General features: G+C 43.7%; 1 protein-coding gene across 1 annotated transcript; it reads left to right on the top strand.

The window, feature by feature from the left end:
- The first annotated feature begins 8,447 nt into the window (after positions 1-8,447).
- On the top strand, positions 8,448-10,846 carry gsdf (gonadal somatic cell derived factor). The gene is made up of 5 exons (XM_036140322.1): positions 8,448-8,756; positions 9,179-9,336; positions 9,427-9,513; positions 9,604-9,734; positions 10,217-10,846. The coding sequence occupies exons 1-5, from the start codon at positions 8,635-8,637 to the stop codon at positions 10,364-10,366; spliced, it is 648 nt and encodes a 215-aa protein (XP_035996215.1). The 5' UTR covers positions 8,448-8,634; the 3' UTR covers positions 10,367-10,846.
- The last annotated feature ends 13,351 nt before the right edge of the window (positions 10,847-24,197 follow it).

Here is a 24,197-nt window from a genome sequence, read left to right as displayed (position 1 = left end):
GACCTGGCTCTAACACCGGTCATATAGAGACCTAACAACCCTTATTAGAGGGCTGTTAGGTATGTCCCTCTAACCATGTCCCTCGGGGGGTCCTGTGGAGGGTCCTGTGGGTACCCCCCACAGGACCCCCCGAGGGACACAGTTGAATGCCTTCTCCAGATCCACAAAGCACATGTAGACTGGTTGGGCAAACTTCCATTCACCCTCCAGGATCCTGCTGAGGGTCTAGAGCTGATCTAGTGTTCCACGACCAGGACGAAAACCACATTGCTCTTCCTGAATCTGAGATTCAACTATCCGACTGACCCTCCTTTCCAGAACCCCGGAATAGACCTTACCAGGGAGCCGTAAGAGTGTGATTCCACTGTAATTGGAACACACCCTCCAGTCCCCCTTTTTAAATAGGGGGACCACCCCAGTCTGCCATTCCAGGGGAATTGCCCCCGATGTCCACACAATGTTGCAGTGTCACGTGAACCAACACAGCCCCACAACATCCAGTTACTCAGGGCAAATCTCATCCTCTCCCGGGGCCTTGCCACCGAGGAGCTTTTTAACCACCCCGGCAACCTCAGCGCCAGAGATGGGAGAACCTGACCCAGAGTCCCCTGGCCCTGCTTCCTCAATGGAAGGTATGTTGGTAGGATTAAGGAGATCTTTGAAGTATTCCGCCCACCGACACATGACGTCCCAAGTCGAGGTCAGCAGCACACCACCCCCACTATAAACAGTGTTGGTACTGCACTGCTTCCCCTTCCTGAGGCGCTGAATAGTGGACCAGAATCGCCTCAAAGCTGTACGGAAGTCTTTCCCCATGGCCTCCCTGAACTTTTCCCACGTCTGAGTTTTTGCCTCAGCGACCAGCCGAGCCACCTGCCGCTTTGACTGCCGGTACACATCCGCTGCTTCCGGAGACCCACAGGCCAATAAAGCCCGATAGGAGTCCTTCTTTAGCTACACAGCTTCCCTCACTGCTGGTGTCCACCAGCGTGTTCGAGGGTTGCCGCTGAGAGATGCACCGACAACTTTGCAGCCACAGCTCCGACTAGCCGACTCAACAATAGATGAGTGGAACATGGTCCTCTCAGACTTAATGTCCCCCAACTCCCTCGGGCCGTGTTCAAAGCTCTCCCAGAGGTGGGAGTTAAAGCTCCGTCTCAAGGGGACTCTGCCACACGTTCCCAGCAAACTCTCACAATATGTTTGGGCCTGCCAGGTCTGACCGGCTTCCTCCCCCACCATCGGAGCCAGCTTACCACCACGTAGTGGTCAGTGGAGAGCCCCGCCTCTCTTTTCACCCAAGAGTCCAAGACATGAGGCCGCAGGTCGATTATTGAACTACAGCCTAGGGTGTTTTGGTGCCAAGAGCACATATGGACACCCTTAAGCTCAAACATGGTGTTCGTTATGGACAATCCATGACAAGCACAGAAGTCCAACAACAGAACACCACTCGAGTTCAGGTCAGGTGGGCCACACCTCCTATCCACCCCCCCCCCCAGGTCTCACTGTCATTGCCCACATGAGCACTGAAGTCCCCTAGCAATACGAGGGAGTCCCCAGGAGGAGCACTCTCCAGAACCCCCTCGAAGGACTCAACGAAGGGTGAGTAATCCGAACTGCTGTTTGGCGCATAAGCACAAACAACAGTCAGAACCCGTCCCCCTGCACCTCTGTGGTGGGAGGCCATCCTCTCATTCACTGGGGTAAACCCCAACGTACAGGCACCAAGATGAGGGGCAACAAGTATGCCCACTCCAGCTCGGTGCCTCTCACAAGGGGCAACTCCAGAGTGGAAGAATGTCCAACCCCTCTCAAGGAGACTGGTTTCAGAGCCAGAGCCAGTGCCATGCGCTGAGGTAAGTCCGACTATCTCTAGTCGTAACCTCTCAACCTCACGCACTAGCTCAGGCTCCTTCCCCACCAGAGAGGTGACAGTCCACGTCACAAGAACCAGCTGCTGCAGCCGAGGATCGGAACGCCAAGGTCCCCACCCTCAACTGCCACCCATTTTACAATGCACCCGACCCCTTTGGCCCCACAGGTGGTGAACCTATTGGAAGGGGGACCCATGTCTCCTCTTCGGGCTGTGCCCAGGCTGTGGTGGTCAGGCATTGGCAAAAGCCTAGCCGGCAGTCGCTCGCCAACGTGCCCCACCTCCAGGCCTGGCTCCAGAGTGGGGCACCGATGATCCGCGTCCGGGCGTAGGAACATGACATCCATTTATGGTGCTCATCATAAGGGATCTCTGGGCTGCTCTTTGTCTGGTCCCTCACCTCGGACCTGTCTGCCTTGGGTGACCCTACTAGTGGCATAAAGCCCCTGACAGCATAGCTCCAAGAGTCATTGGGACACTCAAACCCCTCCACCACGGTAAGTTGGCTGCCCAGGGTGGGGCATTTATATATATATATATATATATATATATATATATATATATATATATATATATATATATATATATATAGATAGATAGATAGATAGATAGATAGATAGATAGATAGATAGATAGATAGATAGATAGATAGATAGATAGATAGACTTCTCTTTGCACTGGGCTGTCTTCTGCTACTTTTCCCACATCACTGCAATGCATTGGTGGAGACGAACCATCCTACAGCTGGAGTGGTAAATACTCCTGTCATCGTGAATGCTTTAAAGTACATTTGGAAAACGTCCTCCGTTGTGTCTCTATTCTGCAAATCACTCAGAAAGGCTGACTGGGATCCCAGACAAAAGCAGCTGGCCATGCTTTGACTCCCAGCTACAACGATTGGGTGGGAGGTGTCTGGCCCTCAAGGACTCCTTTTATTCATGGAACGTTGCAAAACACACATATAGGTGCACTATCCCACAGAGACGGGCAGCATGCACATGCCGGTTTGTGTGTGGGCCGTCGGAAGAGGCTGATGTCCTGTGGGTGGCTTGTTTTCCTTATGTGGTCAAAAGAAAAAAGCAAATGCTAATCATGTCCATGATACTTGAGTCAATTTAAACTTTATCAGTGTAGCAAATCTGAAAACTGTCTCCACTGACCAAAGTTATGTATGGAATATGTAGTTCCTTGCAAAAGTATTTGTGCACCATGATTTTTTTTTCTCCACATTTTATAGCAACAAAACAACAAAACTATGTTTATTTTATTAGGATTTTATGTGAAAAACGACACCAAGTAGAGTAAAGCTGTTAAATGGAGAAAAGGGATATGTCGTTTTAAAAATAATTTTACTAAATAAAAGTATAGAGAGTATTTGTATTGAACCCTCTCAAATTTAGGCCCCTCAAATCTAGGCTCACAGGGTTTGAAGAGTAATTCACACCACATTTTAATTTTTTATTAAGAAAAAAGAAAAGGATATGATGTTCCTTTTACTTTACAATTGTGCATAATTTTGAATGTTTTATCACATAAAATCCCAAGACAGCACACAGAAGCTGTGTTGGTGTTGATACAACAAAAGGTGAAAAAAGTTGAAGAGGAATTAAGACGCTAACATGTGAGCTAAAATTGTATTTTATAAAGAATTTAATTCAAAACTAGCAGCGATAGGCCATTACAGGTTAAATAATTACCCTTATTCGTGGTTGTCAGAAGGCTGGCTGCTTAAATTCTGAACATCTTGCAGGCATCAAAGTGTCTACAGTTCAAGACCAGGTTACACAGGCCTACATTAATCTGAACAGGACGTTATAAAGGCATGATTTACTCTGTTAAAGTCATGCAACGGAATGTGGGTCTTACTAAAAAAAAGCTCATCCTGACAACTGGGTTAATTTGTTGATGTTTATATGCATCCATATTTGTACAGGTATTCTAAACAATCTAGCTAAGCCTGGCAGATGCATCTCCGTCAACTTGAATAGGCAAATAGATCTGTGGACCAGTTCACTACCAAAATACATCTTAAACGATTAGACATAATCTGGAACCTTGAAATACCCCATAGCTAAGTGGGAACCCAGAATTATACAGTTTTATGTATATATTTTAATAGACTCTAATTAGTCATCTTTTTTTCATAAAATATAGGAGTTTTTAGAATTGTTTGTGTTAATTAACATATTGATCTACTGTGAAAATGAAGGCTATTACATCTAAAAAAAAAACATCAGTGTCACTGACAACAGTTGTGATAAACAGGAGCAAATAGGTAAAGAAGAATACTTTAGTGCTTTTAATATAAATAACTAAGAGATCATTTTAAACGTGTGGACGTGTTAAAAGTCACGCCATCTTGTGAAAAGAGTGTTTGTCATATCAGATACTCATGAGAGCAACAAGAGAAGCTCAAACCTGCAGATAATGGGCCATAATGAGGCCTGTGATAGAGATCACAGCAGTGTTGTTGAGACTTGTCAAGCATTTTTATGCACAACACCACCAAGTATTTTTATCCTAGCACCAAAACAATCCATGTGTGGGTAATGGATCATTTGACAGACGTTTCCCTGTTTGCATTGAGGTCCTCATCAACAACATCCAAACAAGACATCAGACGTGTTAGTTTATCTTATTTGATAGACTAACACAAGATTGTCCATATATTCTTGAAGTGAAGTAGAATGTTATAATTTAATGTATGAAAACAAATCAGACACGTGTGGCATGCATTTGAATCTGGCCCCATCGAGTCAAAACTTTGTGGAACCACATTTTCCTCTTGTTGCGTCTGCAAGCATTTGGAGATCTGTCTCAATCTGGTAGTTTACTCATTATTCTTTGCAGATTATTTAAAAATTTCCTGCACACAGAAAAGTCATCAACCCCACCACCACCTTTGTTTACAACTATGCTGTGTCCCCTGAAATCATGTCTTCTGTTTGTTCACTACTGTTGCCTTACAAACCTCTAAGGCCTTCATAGCGAAGCCATATTCAGTCACATTTAATAAATTATAATATTGCATTACATATTGCTGGCAGTTAGTATGTTCTCCTTGTGCATGTGTGAGTACTTCATGCAAGAAGCTGTGCAAAACAGTTATTTTTCAAGGATCTTAAGCTCCAGCCCTATATTTGAAAGCAGGGTAGTGTAAGATGCTGGAATGACCTGGAAATTTTAAAGAACACTTTTCCAGGCCTTTAAAAAAAACTGTTTAAAAGTCTGCATGTACAGAACGCATTATATAAAGAAATTATTTTTGGTGTTTAGAGAAGGCTCAGGATTGTACATGTGAGAGAGGGTGAAATCAATTTAAAGGAACAATCCAATTTGTTTCTTTATCAAAATATAAAATGTATTATTTTATACATTTACTTAAAATATGATACCACATGTCTCTTTTTAACAGCATAAAATAAAGTATTTCAGTAGAAAAGCACGTATTTATTTACATCTTTGATAATATGCCATAACACTTCTGACTTTGTTAAATAGCATAAAACAAAGTCTTTCACTATGAAGCCATGTGTTGATACATTAATATGAAGCTAAAGGGCAAGTTCAATTGAAGAAACTCATCGCCTGCCTCCATTCAATCGGAGTTCGATCCGCCTCTGATGTGAGCCAATCAGCTACGAACCGCACCTCCATGAAGCCAATCAGCATCCCGCGCTTATCTTAAAAGCAACTTCAAATCCACGTCTCAGCCTGCTAACCAGCAAGCGTGTCGGATTTCGAATTAGATGTCCGATTCAACCCACCTCCAGCCCCTTCTCCACCATCGTAGCTGAGTTCATCTAGCTTCCAAGACGTTCCTCCATCCTCAACCCATCAGAGTGTTTTCTCCCTTCAGTCTTCAGCACTCCCTATCACCTCGTTATTGGTCTGGCAGAAGACCACCATGTTGGGCCCGGTTCTGCCAGAGGTTTCTTCCCAAAGGGGAGTTTTTCCTCTCCACAGTCGCTTCAAGCTTGCTCATCATGGACAGTTCAAGCAAACCTGTGTTTATCAAGTTGGACATCTATCTTAAACAGATCATCATATGGACTGAACAAACTTCTTCTATCTCCACTCCACCACCAGTTTCAGACCTGGGGGGAACATGCCTGTTCTCATACATCTACTTATGCATATTAAAGTATAATTCAGCATTATTGTTCCTGCCGAGGTCTGAGCGCCAAAGACTTAAATTATTGTGTCAATAAAATCCTTCTAATTGCCATTTCTTTCTGAGTTTTTCAGATTGAAATGCCACATGGTTGTTTATCCTGTGACCGACTGGCAACCTGTCCTCGGTCTACCCGGACTCTTGCCCAGCGGGAGATGGGCGACCTTGCATGGACAGGTGGGTATTGACAATGATTGGAGGGACGGACTTCTCTTCCACCTCACATTTACTTTTGCATACTTTATGCTGGCCCTTTCAATAAAAGCCAAACAAACCTTTATTGTTGTAACCTTGCAAAATCTGTAAATATACAAGTAATAAATACTTCTGGGAGGTACTGTGCTACATAAATATGAAATGCTGTCGGGTTTTTTTTTTCTCGTTGTTTTTACTTCTGTAGCTCAATATCTCATATGTAGCACACCATATTGAGCATGTTCTTAAATTAAAATTCCTGTTATCATTTCACCTGTAGATTAGGGAGGGAAAGCATGCCAATGCTTGTTTCTGCATGTAGCAGACATTCCTCTGGCTCTCCGGGTGAAATATAGTTTGATATCCAGTGCACCTGATAAGATGTCCCATTTTGGGGCCTCATGAGAAAGTTTTTGCTTGTGCTCAGTTTTTGGCAAGAGGATCTTATTCGAGGGCACCAAAGGACAAAAGCTACTGTGTAGTGCAAGTCTTAATTCTGTGAAGCATTCATTTTTCCCAAGCTCCTGGTGTCCAGATAGCAACATCACCTGCAGCATTTTACATCTTGTTTGTTACATTTCCATTGTGTCCTTGATGAACTACTGCAGAGGAATACTACAAGGTTTGCTGGGTTTCTCGGGGGAGGTTACTCGCTGTTATGTCAAGCCAATAAATAACAGATGCATAAAAGCTGATAATAAACCATGTGCAAAAATAAATGGCCTCATCCTGGCCCTTAGTTTGGTGGTCTGGCAAACTGTCACATTACTTCATACTACTGGTCTATGCTAAAACACATAAATCTGCATTTCCATACTGACACATTAAAGGTAAGTGCATAAAAAGGTGCACCCTCAGACAACCTCACTCAGGGAGCTAATCTGGCTAATCTGTTTTAAGTATTGCTCAAGTTTGACCCCGTTTAAACTCTGAGAAAAACACAGGCTTGAACTCGTTCTGAGTGGTGTGGCCATAAACCATCATCAACAAACCATGGTGGATCCCAAACTGGAAAATTACCCAATTAAAACTGAACAAAGAAGCTGTGCTCACTGGATAGTCACTGCTTTTCGTTTGCTTTTTTATTATATTTTATTATTTTTGTTACTTTTCTTTTGTTAAATTATGTTTTTTTGTGTAATACTAACCAGTCTGCAAGTCTAAAAGCATGTCAGTGAGACTGAGGGAAAAGCCTAAGTGTTGAAAGGAACTAACATTCGAAGTCCTGCTGGATCACACAGAGACTCAGCAGGAAGTTTAGCTGTTCTTTAATTGTTCTTTAATAAAGTAAACTCAATCTTTACAACCATAACCACTCACACCTAGACTCTGTAGATACTGAAGCTCAATTAATAAATTAAACCAAATGCCGATGAGCTATGTTCTGCCTTTTGGGTTTATTTACAATAAAAATCCCAAACTACTGTTTTTATTGTAAAAAAAAAAAAAGAGAAAAAAGGGAGAGAAGGAGACAATAATAGAGGGGAGGAAAAATATTTCAAGATAACATCCTTGGAATGATTTAAAGTATAAAAAGTATAAATGGCCCAGTCAAAGTCCAGACCTCCATCTAGTTTATAATCTGTTGTAAGACTGAATGTTTCTTGTTCACAGAAGCTCTACATCCATTCAGACTTAGCTTGAGTTCATTTGCAAAGATGACAGAGCAATTTTTTTGGCCTCTAGAAGTCCAAAGTTGGTAGAGACATACACCAAAATGTGTTTGTACAAAGTGGTGAATACAAAATCATCCCCAATGTTTAAGATTGACATTTTTAAAGTGAAAAACATGTAGTATGTTCCTTTCACTTTACAGTTATGGCTACCTTGTGATTGTATGTTACACAGTAGCATACATATACATATCAGCTTCTAGTGGTAACATAATAAATGGCTCAAGGGTGTGAATACTTTTGTGTGCATCTTAATTATACTCTGTTTTTGGCAGAATAACTTTTTTGAAGGAAAATAGCCATTAAATGTGAATTCTGGAGGTGATATTGTACCGAGCCACTAAAGTGGGACATTCTGGGATTTGTCCTGTGACAATTTGTTTTATTTCTGAGTATTTATGAGTGAATATTGCAGCATGTGTGGCTTTGCTAATTTTGTCTCCTTCCCACCTTTCATTCCAGATTGTTTGTCTTGAGTCTGTCTATTAGTCTTCCTGTGCTGGACCCAGAGCAGGGGACAGTACAACAATGTTAAGTATCTCAAGGCCACGCTGGGGTGATAGAAGATAAAAACTCAGGTTCCCCGGCCCCGACCAACAGTACCTTGTGTAGCATCCTCATCTCCACAGTGTTGTGTCCTCCTTCAAGAAGAAATACGTGAAGAAGTGCCATCTTTGTTCTTTTGGGACCCATCCTGACCTCACTGGTTATCCGCCATGTCTTTTGCATTTATTAGCTCGGTGATGCTTCTCGGTTCTTCTGTGGTGGTTGCGTTCGTCTTGCATCCATCCAACGAGGAGCCTGCAGCCTCTGCTAATTCCCCGTTTTCCCATCAAAGGTGAGTTTCAGCTAATATATGCATCCAAAAAGTGTTTGCGATAGCACTTCTTAGAGCATGTGTGTAGTCTTTCTGTAATGATTAAATAATTATTAAAGTATTTCTGATTCGGATTCTGTAATGTGTGTGTGTAGGAAACATTTAGCAAACCTTTATCATAATTGATGATCGTGGAATAATAGATTCTTTGTGTTATTCGGGGTCATTTTGTTACATCTGTGCAAAGACTTTCTCTCAAAGCTTCATATTCTCTTCAGCTTTCTATCATTAACCTCTTCACTCCTCTGTGAACCGTCTGTGCAGGGCTATTTTGTTGTTTCACATTTATACATTTACCTCACACGATGAAGCATTTGGGTTACAAGATCACCGGATGCACTAATATCAATCAAATCTAATGTGATTATGACTGTAACATTCAGGTGCCAGGATCAGTCACTGCAGTCTATCAGGAAGAATCTCCTGAGGGCTCTCAACATGCAGACCGAGCCACAGCTGCCTGCTGGTGTGATAGACGGTGTCCGTGAGCAATGGCTGAGAACATTCAACATCGTTCCACAAATTGTTAAGAAGACTGCAAGTAAGTGGAAACCATAAGTCAAACTGTTCAGATATAATCTTTTGTGATGGTGGCTTGTACCCAAAGCTGACAAAGTCCCTCTTTCTCCAGCCACCGCTGATTACTCTGTGTTACATGACGGTGGAAACAGTACAGGCCTAAAGTGTTGCGCTGCAGCCTCTGAGATCTCCATGAAAGGTATTGAACAATGAGTACAAAATATATTGCAGCCAGAAGTGTCTTTTTTTCTGTCATTTGATGGTAAAAATCCCATTTTGTACCTTCCAGATCTGGGCTGGGACAGCTGGGTGATTTATCCTTTGAGCCTGACCGTGGTTCAGTGCGCTCTGTGCAACCCTGCAGATGGCACCGTGCAATGTCCCGAATCCTCCTCCAGGGTGCAGGATGCCAGCTCACAGGTATGAATCCCTCAAATATTTCAACCAGAGACGTATTCTCAGGTTTAAAAAAAACAACAACAAAAAAATTTAAAAAAAATGTGTTGCAGTCACCCCAGTTCAAGACGTGCCTTACAGTTTGTGACTCTGAATGTCATTGTGTGATTAATATATATATATATATATATATATATATATATATATATATATATATATATATATAGAGAGAGAGAGAGAGAGAGATAGATAGATAGATAGATAGATAGATAGATAGATAGATAGATAGATAGATAGATAGATAGATAGATAGATATTAATTATTTAAATATGCTTCCTGACGAAATCTTCAAAAGATCCAACCTAATTGTCTTTATTTTCCTTTTTTGAGTATATAGTTTGCTGCTCACATGTTGTAAAATGAAATCAATTTATTTCATACCTCTGTATTAATTATAATGAACTATAAGTGCACTGATTGACTTTTGATCCCTTTGTGCATTCAGGACAATTTGCCATGTTGCCAGCCCGCCACACAGGAAACACAGAACCTGGCCTACATGGATGAAACCAGCACCATCGTCCTCTCTTCAGTGGAACTGACCCGCAGCTGCGGCTGTGGACCAGGGAATGCCCAGCAGCCCGGCTCAGACTAGGCTGGGGTCCGTCCCACAGTCTCTGGCATAAGATCCGAGCCACCTGGCATAACTAAAATATCTTTGTACCCAGGCCTGTAGAGCTCTCTGTTTCTCTATCACCAATTGTTATTCCGTGTGCTCAGCTCTGATCGTGGGAACCAAAGCAACCTCTCAAGTTTTGAATTCCTGCTGCTCCATCGTACCACAAACAGATTTGTTGAGCCTGCAAGTCGTGAAAATTGATCTCTCCTTCTGCACACTATGCAAATGTGTTGCTTAAAATAGAAATCAGTATCCCAGAGATCTGCAATCTTTTAAAAAAAATCTTAGATTATTGAACATAAATAGCTGGAAAAGAACTTAGTTTCAGAGGACATCTATGTGGTTAATGCTCTTGAGTACAGATCATTTATATGGAGCTGCTAAAAGTTACTCAGTGTTCTTTTTAAAAATGTGAGAGCGAGCCATGCCAAATACTAGACAGGCCAGTTTTTTTTTCTTCACTGAGTTGTGAGGCCGCCATGTTCTCTTGGGAAATGGGAAATATTTCAGTTTACTCTCAGCAAGGTCAGAAAAATAAGTGTGTAAATCACCTAATGCTTCATAGTCATTTAGTTTTAGAGGCTCCCAAATTGAGCTTAAGAAACCTCATGAAAGGAACGAGCTTCGGTCTTAATGGGGAAATTTTGGAAATAAAATAACTTGTCTCATGTCAACAGCACACAGTAATGTGGTAAAAATGCAATAAAAAATAGACATTTTCATTCCTTTACGACCAAATCCATTAGGATCAGAGATTGAATAAAAGCACTATTAGAATGAATTATTTGTAGTTCAGCTGCAGCTTTATCAAATATGACGATATAAAAAACAACAATAAAATACATTTATCTTTGACAGTACTCGGTGACCTCACCTAGGCATAAAACTCTTGAAGAATTCACCACTTCTGTTTTCAGAATATGTTCAGGATGTTTACAGAAAAACATCCTGCAATTAAAAACCAGACGTAAATTTGGACTCAAGCGAAATGTAAGACGGTCCCCTCCACTGGCAACGTAGCGTTTCCAGGTCTGCTAATCCAAGAAATTTAAATCCAGGACTGATAAAATGCTTTAACCATTATTGCCTGAGATGAGATTTGCTTTAATGCAGCTTTTTTTATCACTAAAACTTCAAAGCATGCTGCAACTGGAAAGTCAGTTCCTCCTCTGTTTCAGATCTACCAATAATCAAAGCACTTGTTTTAATTTGCTGCTGATAAACAGTGTTTTTAGTTAGATTTAGAGTTCTCTTCTGTGTATTTTCAGCAATTTCTTGAGCAGTGAAAGTTCTCAATTTTGAATTTGTCTTCTTTTTCTTCTTTTTTTCGTATTTTGTAATAAATTCACACAGTTACCTCACAGTTTAACTTTTAAAGTCTTTTTACAGAGTGTGCAACTTTAGTTTAAAAACATATTCAGATCAGATGTTTAACACACTGCTTTTCCCTTGTAATCATTTGTATTCTGTGATTTCTTTTTTGTTTTCAGAAATTAAAATAAAGATGACTGAAGTGCTTTAAAAACTGCTCTCACTTTTTGTTCCTTAAGATTTATTGTGTATGGTAATAATATCCTCTTTCTAAAAATAAGGATTTATGTACCGAAATTCTTAAAGGCAATCTTTTATCCCTGCATGACAAGCAGAAATTTATGAAATCCAGCCAAGAGGGAGGGAAATCTGAGCTGAAGAAATGCTGGCTGTGCGTTTCAAAAGACTGGGTTCTTCTGAGGGGAAAAGTGATCCGCTTCACTCTGAGTGGCTGCTGCTGTTTTTGCTTGTGTTGAAGCTATTTGTTCACAGTTTCTAAGTATTACAGCCCATTAGGACCTAAGCCCACAGCTGAGTACTTCTTTTAGGCTTATTTGTGGACAGAATGAGAGATTATTTCAGCGTGTGGATGTCTTTTGGCTTGCTGTGCCACCTTCTGCAGGTCTTCGAGGCATTTAAGTGCTCAGAGAAAGAGACGCTGTTGAAGCCCAAGCCCAGCTCCATGAAACTACCAACGGACTGTTTGATACAGTGCAGCACAATGACATATGCTAGAAAACTGCAACTCGGGGACAATCACAACATACGGATGACAGACTCCAGAGAAGGTAAGAAGCCACAAAGTCACTTCAGCAGAGCTTGGCACAAAACTAAGTCCCAAGACTTTCTTTTATTTTTTAACTGGAATGAAATGCATTAACAACATGAAACCAACACCATTTAATACATCAATGATGGACACATAAAGCTAACCTTCCAACCTGCAAGCAATAAAAATCACTTCCTATGCACTTATAATTATGCATAATAAACCATGAGATTTATGAAAACTTTCTGCAAGCCAATGTTGTTGGCCGTTGTTCTGATTAATTCAGCAGTAAGTGATCTGGACTTCATTATCTGCATCTGCTTTTTCTGCTTTCCCCCCTCCTGAGGCTTTTGCTTCATCTTAAATAAACTAACTAGCCAAGTTGTTGTTTTCTGCCTCTTTTTTGCAGGATCGTTGTTAAAAAATCACAATATATAAATGTAATGTGTTAGCTGTGGTGCATCAGACGTTAATATTTACACCCTTTGCATCTGCATTGACTTTGACCTTCTTAAACAGGAGACCCCGGGGAATACTGCTGGTCCTCAGAGCTGAAGTGCCTCACAGGAGACAGCTTCACGAGTGCATACGTTGTGTTGCCTGTGGACGCTTCAGCAGCGGGAGGTGAGCAGCTGGAAGTGAAAACCACTGGTCCCACTGCCACGACGCTGCACACCACCAACAGTCCGACCACCCTCGCAGAGAGCTGCGGACTTATTCACGAAGTGACGACACACTTCACCCCGCCGAGCACAGAGACATCATTCTGCGTGCAAGTTCTTACCCAAGAACAGGAACGGGGGGACCAGTTTCTTACGTGTCCTCCCTTTCTGGTCACCTTTTGGCAGAGAAGTTCAAACCAACCCAGTCAACAGGATCTTGGATAGAAAATAAAAAAAAACAAGAGCAAAAAATAAAATTAAAACAACTTTTTGCTTGCATAGCAATGAGACTGTTATGAAAGCTCTTATTTTAAATTAACTGTACGAACAGGCGTGTAAATATATAACCATGGCATTATTTTACAAGTAGTAAAAAGAAATCTTGTTCCAATATACCATAGATGACTTCATTTTGTAAACAAAACATGTTGCTGTAGATCAGAGGTCACCAAGATGGTGCCCCCTGAAACTTTTTTTTATTCCGTACTCTTTTTGTTTAATCCCACTTGCATTTATATAGATTTAAAAATGACAAAATCTATAGCAACGCATGAAAAATTCTTTATTTTACATAAAGTGGAGGTGAACTTTGACTCTTCTAGTTCAAAGTCAGCACATGTAGCCCTTCGTATGTCACAACACTAATGAGACAGCTCTCAGTTTCAAAAAGGTTGGTGACCCCTGCTGTAGATGATCAAGAAGAGCTTCAATGGCAACGTTATAAATCCTCAACAAATCAACACTGAGTTAAATGACTGCAGATGGTTCTAGGATGACCCCTGAGAACGTCGACTGACAGATCAGTGAAGAACGTTGTTCTGCTCGGATGAGTTGTTAGGTTCAGCAAGATACTATGTGTGAGTGTTTAATCCTGTCACACAATTTCTGGGAAGGAAAATTTAGAAGTGTGTACCTATACATGCAAGGCACAATAATTATCCAATATCAATGTGAACACACAAAAAAAAAGATTTTTTTTTTAGGTGAATTAAAATGTGATTTAGCTGTCCAAAAATATACACTTAATCTAAAAATAACAACAATAATAATTTTTAAGTAATTTTTGGATAATAAACAATAATAGTCAGCTACAGATGATGTTCAATCAAGAAATGTAAAAATTATAAAACTTCATATGATTTAATCTGAATGTAATATGATCTTTCAAGCTTTAGGTACCATGTATACAAACTCATTAAAGTAAGCTATCATTTGAATGCCACACTTTAATGCTGTTTATCTGCAATAAAAACATTTTATTAACTGATTGCAATTAGTTGCTTAGGCTTTATATTTGTTCTCATTTGGATTCTTCAAAGATTTAATGCATTGGATAAATCAGTTTATAATAAGCCTCTGTATAATGATGTGCGATAAGCAGACAACAATCTCGACTGATAGTTTTTTTGAACTTCTAATGTTCAACTTGCCAAACAACTGTGCTGTTTTCTGAGTTCACTTAAAAGAAAACAAAGAAAACCCCTGAAGTATAACTCCATGACTCTTTTGTAAATTGATGGTTTTGGTGCTGCGCAAGCGGCAATGTCACCGGCGCTTTAATTTGATGCAACGTTTGGCTCTTTTTGTGAGTTTCCTTGCAAACATTATTACAGTAAATTTGGTGATTTAAAACAAAAAACATTAGGTGCTCAAAGCAGCATAAGTTTTTGTATCTTTGTATTCTGTGTATATCAAGTATGTTTAGCCAATTACCTAACCTTTATTTTTTGCCTGCTAGTTTTATATAATTCAGTCTACTGTAAAATGCCAAAGACCCTTTTATTGTTTGCTGGTGTGTTCTGCTGTTTGAATTTTAACACATGAAAAGAGTGCCACCTGCTGGCCATTATGTCAACTATTGACAGTGCTGGATTTTAAACTGCAACCCACCACCAGGTGACAGGCATGTTTCAAAGAAGCATAGATTGATTTTGTGTATTGTGTAAAATTAAAAATAAAAATAAAATGTATAGAAGACATCTTGTGTTAAGTAAATGTATAATGAAGCACTATACTGATCGCCTTTATTTATTTTAAAATGCTCAGTGGCTATTAGACTACCTTGCAAAAGTAGCCACATCCTAGGAACTTTTACACAGTTTATTGTATAAAAAAAACAACAATTGTATTTGCGTAATATTGGGTTTCTCTACCAAATTTGTACATCTTGAGAGATTTTGTTCAGTCAAATCGGACGGAGAGCCTCTGTGAACAGCAAATGTCGAGTCACAGATTCCCAACTGGATTTGGGTCTGGACTTTGACTGGACCGTTCTATTGCATGGATTTGAAGTAGTAAAATTACAAGAACTTCTGTAAGACCTCTCACAAAAAGGTGCAGACATCCCCCTGCATTAAAACAAGGACTGTGGCACAAGTTATACCTTGATATCCATTTCACAAATAAGGAAATGCAAAAATCTTTTAGCACATCAGCATTGGACATCTCATGGCCCCCACCACCCAGAGGTGTCTTGCGACTCCCACATTGAGAACCCCTGATCTAAAACCTCACCTTAAATCTTTTCTTTATTTCTTTTTGTTTTTCCCCCAATCCGCTGTATATATGTGGACGCACTGTATATATCTCATGCACCTTTTCCTCCTTTTGGCACCTTCAATGATTATAAGAGCCAATGTGACAAGTGAATTTCTCCACTGTGAGATCAATAAAATCTTATCTTATCTTAAACCATTTCACTGCCCCTTTAGCAGTATGTATGACGACGTTTTCCCTGTGGAAGGTGAACCTCCATCCCAGTCTAAAGTCCCTGGAATCTTCTAACAAGTATCCTTCCAGTATTGCCATGTATTTATCACCACCCCTCTTCCCTTCAACTCTGACCACCTCCTGAAGAAAAGCTCTCCCAAAGTATGATGCAGCTAATCCTAAATTTGTGGAGATGGTGTGCTCAGGATGAAGTGAAGTATTCATTTCCCCACCAAACACAGTGTTTTGCATCATGTAAGCCAAAATGTTAGGTTTTGGTTTCATCTGACTGGAGCACCTTCTACCACACATTAGTAACAACACAACAAAGGTGTGGCAGGCCATTAAAGACGTCACAAACTTCGGAGGCTGTGATGGCTCAGCCGGAGACCTAAAGCCCCGTGTACACTGTACGAGTTTTTGCCCTTTTCGGGCCGATATTTCCGTCGTGCGAGCATTTTTTGAATCGGCCGAATTTCAGCTTGATCATACAGGGGGGGAGGAGGGGCGACTGGCTTCTCACGACCACCTCCCGAACAGGAATCGGACAGTCGGTTGAAATCAAACATGTTTGAAATTCCGTACAGACCGTAGTAGTCACATTTGCTCAGCCATGTCTTTGTCCAAATACGTTATCGCCTTTTCTTTTTAGGGCTTTCTGCACACAAAATTGCACATATTGCCAAAGCAGCGTGTTTCTCTCCGGTAATGTTTACAGTAGCCATCAACACTTCCGTCTTCTTCTTCTTTTTCTTCTTCTTCGTCTTCGTCTGTCTACGTTCGGACGTACAGTGAGAGCACTCCGGTCGCGTCCGAGCGTCGCGCCGTACACAGATCGTGAGCGGTGAACTTTTAAACCCCGCGCTCCCATTGCACAGTTTGAGATGTATATAAGTACCACGACTGAAAAACTTGTACACTGTATGCCCGGCTTAAGTGAGCCATTGGCAGTGGAGCTAAACTGCTTCTTTGCTCGCTTTGACACATCTCAGCTCTTCCCCCACCAACTTCCTACTCCACTCCACTCAATGTACAAGAGCACAAGGTCAGACAAGTGCTCCTGGCTGTGAACCCCAAGAAAGCTGCCAGCCCAGATGGAGTACCTAGAAAGGTGCTCAGAGTCTGCGTCTACCAGCTTGCCTCCACCTTCACCAGGATCTTCATACCGTGCCAATAGGTCCACAGTGCCAATAGGTCCACAGAAGACGGCATCACCATAGTTCTCCACCCTGCACTGAGCCACCTAGAGCAGTAGCAGAGCTACATTTGGATACTCTTTGTGGATTACAGCTCAGCCTTTAATACAGTAATGCCACATATCCTCACCACAAAACTTGGCATTCTCGGCCTACCCTCCTCTCAAATGTGCCTGGATAAAGGATTTTTTGACCAACCGACCCCAGACTGTGAGACTTGGCCCTCACCTCTCCTCTACCTTCATGCTGAGCACCGGCTCCCCACAGAGATGTGTGCTGAGCCCCTCATATACTGCCTCTACACCTACGTATGCAGCTCGGCCCACAAAAACAACCTTGTCGTCAAGTTTACTGATGACTCCACAGTGGTTGGAATCATCTCAAAGGGCGGTGAGACAGCCTACAGAGAGAATGTCCTGAAGTTGGCAGCCTGGTGTTCATTGAATAACCTTAATCTGAACACCAAAAAACCAAAGAAATCTTCGTCAACTTCAGGAAGCACAATACTGGTCCAGGACCCCCACCACCCTTTTCATTGACGGTGAGCATATGGAGAGGGTGCACAAGTTTCTTGAGGACACAAAGTTTCTTGGTGTCCTCCGCCAACATCTCCTGGTCTGGGAAAATTGCAGCAGTCACCAAGAAGGCTCAGCAGCGCCTACACTTCCTCAGAGTCCTCAGGAACCACAAACAAGACTCCAGCCTGCTGCTGACCTTCTACCGATCGTCCATCGATAGCCTGTATCGTAAGGCAGCTGCCCTGGTGCTGACAGGGAGAGGCTCGTAAGAGTGGTAAATTCAGCATAAAAGATAATTGGCTTCCCTCTCCCCTCCCTGATGGACATTTCCACCTCCCGCTACCTCAGCAGAATCATAACTATCAGTGCAGAGTGCTCCCACCCTGGCTTTAAACTGTTTGAGCTTTTGCCCTCAGGGAGGCACTACAGGTGCATTAGGACCAGTACAAACAGACTCACAAACAGCTTCTTTCCTAAGGCGATGACCACCCTGAACTTTCCTTCAAAACACTTACTACAATATGTCAGGGTTCTGCGGGCAGCGCCAGTCAGGCCGCTGCCAGCTTCCTCTCTTTTTCCCCACAGGTGGCTGCTGATTAGCAGGGAGGCGTGGAAGGTTCCATATAAGTGGAAGGCTGCCAGCACAACACTGCCAGAGTGTTAAACTTAAGTGGTAATGACTCAGTCTGCCTCCGTCTTTAAGACATCCCTCGACTAACCTGTGTTTCCTATGCACCAGGTTGTATCTGCTTCGGATCCCGCTCCGCAGCACTCCCTCATCTCCTGGAAAATCTCAAGCCATGTCCCGTCGAAAACCTCTGAGTGATCTCCAGCTGGCAGCCGGCCGCCTACGCTTCCTCAAGCCTCACCCATCGGATCCCGCTCACCCTCCATTGCCCTGTCTCCCAGCCTCGCTGCCACCTTCTCCACCGCAGGCCTAACGTTCCACCTCTGGCTGTCTGCCCCGCAGAATCCACTCGCCTTCTCCCCCCTGGCGGATTCCCGATATGCCCGCGGTATGCCCCTTGCCCCATTGATCTCTCTAATCTGTAGTCCCTGTGTTAACCTCTCGTTCTCTGCCTCCGCAGTTTGATCTTGTTCCCACTCCTCCTGAAGTTCTTGTCTCCCTTCGCTGTAGACTCCATCGACCGCCATTATACACTGCTAGCTCAATAAACATTGTACCACCATATCCTTGGTCTCCTGAGTGTGTTCTGCATGTGGGCCAAGAACCTCAAAACCATGAAAGAAGAACACTCTGGCCAATCTGTCCCAGCAGACACACTCAAGAGAACATTCTCCGCCTGGCAAGAACAGCATCACGCTCATGGGTTGGCTGTGCGAGTGCTCCAGGAACAGCTGCAGAGTCTAAGTGCCCAATTGGGCCAGCTGGTCGTCATCTTCCAATAGTGCTTCGAGCCCCGCGACTTCCATTTCAAGTCCCCACGTCCGTGGCGTCAATTCCCCAGAGAAATTCTCCAGAGAGGGCATAGATTGCGGCGGGTTTCTTTTTCAGTGCAACCTGGTGTTTAACAGTTCTCCCCATGCATACCTGCATGACTACACCGAGATGTCTTATAGTCTCGGTCTCTTAACTGGAAGAGCTCTAAGATGGGCCGAAGCCCGCTTTCCTGATTGCCAGCAGCTCGGCTGCTCCTTTAACAAATTTATACAGGATTTTAAATTCTCTGTTTAATATTCTCTGTTGATTCAGATTCGACTGAATTATCTCGGCCTATGGGTGCTTAAACACCGGAATCGTCCCGTAGCTGACTTTTTTTTATCGAGTTCTGCACGCTGGGAGCCCAACGCCCTTAAGGCTGCATTTTTTCAAGCCTTAGACAAGCCCCTCAAGGATGAGCTACACCACCTTGAGGAGCCCGAGTCTTTGAATGATTTCATCGCCGTTGCGACCCGGCTAGACAACTGGATCAAGCATAGGAGGCGGTCACATCTAGAAAGGTTTACTATGCGAGACTGCAATGTTCGCCTAAGTCCAAAAGAGCGACAGCATCACTGAGAAGCTAATCAGTGCATTTATTGCACTTTGCCAGATAATTTTATTGCTGCTTGCCCGGAGCGGCCAAAAGACTGGGTCCATCAGCAGTAGTGGGGAAGCCGGCAGACCAAGAAGGCACGCAGTCACTAAGACCCCACGTCTCTGCCTCCCTGCTACCATCCTAACCGCTCGTGACTTCCTAAATCTCTCCGCGCTTGCTGCTTCCAGTTGTGATTATAATCTAATAGATCACTCATTTGTTCTACAGGCTAAGATTGAAACTGAGCTGCTATCCACATCCCTCCAGGTTTCTGCCCTGGATGGAAAGAGCCTTCCTCGGTTGACCCACAAGACTAAGCCCCTCAAAACAGAGAACGAACCTCCTTCTATGCATTTCCCGTAAGGCACACTCCTATCATCCTAAATTTCTCGTGGTTGCAAGCACAACAGTACAACCCCCACATAAATTGTTCTGAGTGTAGGCTCAAGTCTTAGTCCCCTAGCTGTCACTCTTGTTGCCTGCAGTCCCCTCCAGTTCGTCTCCGGGAGATTTCGTTGAAGATGCCCCCATAGATTTAAGCCTTGTCCCCGAACAGTACCAAGACCTGAGGTTAGTGTTTAGTAAGAGCAAGGTCAAGTCGCTACCCCCTCATCGTCCCCATGATTGTGCTATAGACCTGCTGCCCGGTGCACTGCTACCTGCCAGCCGTCTCTATACCTCCCGGGCCGAACGGCAGGCCCTCGAGAATTATATTAACGAGTCTCTAGCCTCCGGCCTTATCCACCCTTCTTCCTCCCCTCTGGGGACAGTTTCTTCTTTGTGGGGAAGAAGGACGGATCTCTTTGTCCCTGCATCGATTACCGTGGGTTAAACCAAATTACAGTAAATAATAAGTACTCTCTTCCTCTCATCTCATCAGCTTTCAAACCTGTCCAGGACACCACCGTCTTTGCCAAATTAGACTTACGTAATGTGTACCATATAGTTAGGATCAGGCATGAGGATGAGTGGAAGACGGCTTTCAAGACCCCGCTTGGACACTTCACGTACCTCTTCATGCCGTTCGGACTCTGCAATGCCCCTTCTGTCTTCCAAGCCCTTGTTAATGACGTCCTCCAGGACTTCCTTAAAGTGCTCGTCTTCATCTACCTCGAAGACATTCTGGTTTACCCGAAGAACCTCGCTGAACATCAGAGCCACATGCGCCTAGTCATCCAGCGCCTCCTGGAGAACAGATTATTTGTTAAGGCAGAGAAATGTGAATTCCACAAGCCATCAGTGACCTTCCTTGGCCTGATACTTGAGGGTGGGCTGGTCCGATCAGACCCGGATAAGATAAAGGCAGTCCTTGACTGGCCCGTGCCCGACTCCCGGAAACAGCTTGAGCGCTTCCTTGGTTTCGCCAATTTCTACCCTCGATTCATACGGAAATATAGCCTGATCGCCGCCCCTCTGCACGCCCTCATGTCCACCAAGTCCACGTTCATCTGGAACCCTGAAGCTAACTCCGCCTTCAGCGAGTTAAAACGGAGGTTCTCTCAGGCCTCCATCCTCATCCACCCTGACCCCTTGATACAGTTCACTCTGGAGATCGACGCTTCGGACATAGGAGTTGGGGCCGTCCTCTCCCAGCACTCTGAAGACCACCACAAACTTCACCCCTGCACCTACTTCTCCCGATAGCTGTCCCCTGCCGAGTGGAACTATGATGTAGGGGACAGGAAATTGTACGCCATTAAACCAGCCCTCGAGGAGTGGCGCCACCGGTTGGAGGTAACCGAACAACCCATTTATTCTGGACAGATCACAAGAACCTTGCCTACCTTCAGACCTCCAAACATTTAAACTCAAGACAAGCCCGCTGGTCCCTGTTCTTTTCTAGGTTCAACTTATCAATCTCCTTTCACCCAGGTTCCAAGAAATTAAAGCCTGACACCCTCTCTCACCAGTACTCACCATAAGATGCTGAAAAGGAACCCGCACTCATTCTTCCACCCACCTGCACCTTTGGCGCCCTCCACTTGGAGATCGAGAGCCTTATCAACCAGGCCTTGCTCCACAAAACTGATCCCAGATATGGGCCTCCCGATAAGACCTTTGTATCCAGCGCCGTTCGTTCACAAGTCATCCATTGTTTCCACTCAGCCAAATTCTCCCCTCACCCTGGTGCCTGCAGAACCATCAGCCTCATGTCCCGGTGCTTTTGGTGACCGTCCTTCCATAGGGACGTCCGGGAGTACGTTGCCAGGGGACAGCTATCGGGAGAAGTAGGTGTGGAAGAACCACCGTGCTGGTTCTATTGGACCTCAGTGCAGCATTTGATACTGTTGATCACTCTATCCTGTTAGAACGCCTGGAGAACTGGGTCGGCCTTTCTGGTACAGCTCTCAACTGGTTTAAATCCTACTTAAAGGACAGGGACTTTTTTGTATCAGTAGGTAACTTTACATCAGAGATGACAAAAATCACATGTGGGGTTCCCCAAGGGTCCATCCTGGGTCCCCTCCTATTCAATATCTACATTATTATTATTACTATTATCTCCCTCTAGCTCAGATAATAAAAAACAACAACATCAGCTACCATAACTATGCAGATGACACACAGCTCTACATCACCATGTCACCAGGTGACTATGAACCAATTCAGGAACTAAGTAAATGCCTAGAAGAAATCAATGCATGGATGTGCCAAAATTTTCTCCAATTGAATAAAAACAAAACTGAAGTAATAATATTTGGACCATTAGAGGAAAGTTAGCACACAGCTTCAGTCGCTTCAGCTAAAAACCACCAATCAGGCCCGAAATCTGGGAGTAGTGATGGACTCAGACCTGAACCTTCAAAAGCATCTAAAGACAATTACAAGGTCAGCTTTCTATCACCTGAGGAACATTTCTAGGATTAAAGGACTGATGTCTCAGCAGGATCTGGAAAAACTAATCCATGCGTTTATATTTAGTAGAATTGATTACTGCAACGGTGTTTTCACAGGACTTCCTAAAAAGTGGGTCAGACAGCTGCAGCTGATCCAGAACGCTGCTGCCCGCGTCCTCACTAAGACTAAGAAAGTAGAGCACATAACCCCAGTCCTAAAGTCCTTACACTGGCTCCCTGTATCTCAGAGAATAGACTTTAAAATGCTTCTGTTAGTCTATAAATCCTTAAATGGCTTAGCACCTAAATACATCACAGACTTGTTATTAGTGTATCAACCCTCCAGACCACTAAGGTCTTCTGGCTCCAGTCTACTCCACATACCTAGAACCAGAACTAAACATGGAGAAGCAGCATTTAGTTCCTATGCTCCGCTTATCTGGAACAAACTTCCAGAAAACTGTAAAAGTGTGGAAAGCCTGAGTTCTTTTAAATCAAGATTAAAAACACATCTGTATACAAATTGCCTTTGACTGTTCTAGTTAAACAGTTTTACTGTTTTTAATGTTCTTTTTTATTACTACATTCTATCCCTACTTGCTTTTATTCTATTTTCTATCTACATTTTATTATTTTGGTATATCTTAATCATGTAAAGCACTTTGTATTGTCTTGTACTGAATTGTGCTATATAAATAAATTTGCCTTGCCTTGCCTTGCCTTGCCTTGCCTGTCCTAGGTTTGCCCAAAACAAGCCGTCCAATAGACCTCCCGTGAGCCTTCTCCAGCCTCTCCCGGTACTTAGGCGCCCCTGGTCCCACCTAGCCCTGGATTTCGTCACTGGACTACTGCCTTCCCAAGGTATGACCACCATCCTAACGATTGTTGACCACTTCTCCAAGTCCTGTCCCCGCATGTCTCTATGTAAGCTCCTGTCAGCCTTGGACCGGCCCTGCAGTCAGCGCCAGTCAGGCCATTGCCAGCTTTCTCTCTCTCTCCCAACAGGTGGCTGCTGATAAGCAGGGAGGCGTGGATCCGTATGTGATCCGTGTTACACGGCCCTTGCGGGGAGCATATAAGTGGAAGGCTGCCAGCACAACACTGCCAGAGGGTTAACCTTAAGTGGCAATGACTCTGTGGGGGGACGGGTTCTGACTGTTGTTTGCGCTTATGCGCCAAACAGCAGTTCAGATTACCCACCCTTTTTGGAGTCCTTGGAAGGGGTACTGGAGAGTGCCTCTCCTGGGGACTCCCTCGTTTTGCTGGGGGACTTCAACGCTCACGTGGGCAATGACAGTGGGACCTGGAGGGGCGTGGTTGGGAAGAATGGCCCACCTGATCTGAACTCGAGTGGTGTTTTGTTGTTGGACTTCTGTGCTCGTCATGGATTGTCCATCACAAACACCATGTTCAAGCATAAGGGTGTCCATATGTGCTCTTGGCACCAGGACACCCTAGGTCGCAGTTCAATGATCGACTTTGTTGTCGTTTCATCTGACCTGCGGCCGCATGTCTTGGACACTCGGGTGAAGAGAGGGGCGGAGCTCTCCACCGACCACTACCTGGTGGTGAGTTGGCTCCGATGGCGGGGGAGGAAGCCGGTCCGACCGGGCAGGCCCAAACGCACTGTGAGGGTTTGCTGGGAACGTCTGGCGGAGTCCCCTGTGAGGCGGAGCTTTAACTCCCACCTCCGGGAGAACTTTAAACACGTCCCGAGGGAGGCGGGGGACATTGAGTCTGAATGGACCATGTTCCACGCCTCTATT

The sequence above is a fragment of the Fundulus heteroclitus genome, chromosome 8, assembly GCF_011125445.2.
Source record: "Fundulus heteroclitus isolate FHET01 chromosome 8, MU-UCD_Fhet_4.1, whole genome shotgun sequence".
Classification (NCBI taxonomy): Eukaryota; Metazoa; Chordata; class Actinopteri; order Cyprinodontiformes; family Fundulidae; genus Fundulus; species Fundulus heteroclitus.
Note: the sequence above shows the minus strand (reverse complement) of the source record. Positions and strands in the feature narration are given on the sequence as shown.

What these genes read in the sequence shown, in the direction of transcription:
- gsdf (XM_036140322.1), top strand. Translation starts at nt 8,635, where the DNA reads ATGTCTTTTGCATTTATTAGCTCGGTGATGCTTCTCGGTTCTTCTGTG. An exon ending in CTCTGAGATCTCCATGAAAG is followed by an intron (nt 9,514 to 9,603) that starts GTATTGAACAAT and finishes TGTACCTTCCAG; the next exon opens with ATCTGGGCTGGGACAGCTGG. An exon ending in TGCAGGATGCCAGCTCACAG is followed by an intron (nt 9,735 to 10,216) that starts GTATGAATCCCT and finishes TTGTGCATTCAG; the next exon opens with GACAATTTGCCATGTTGCCA.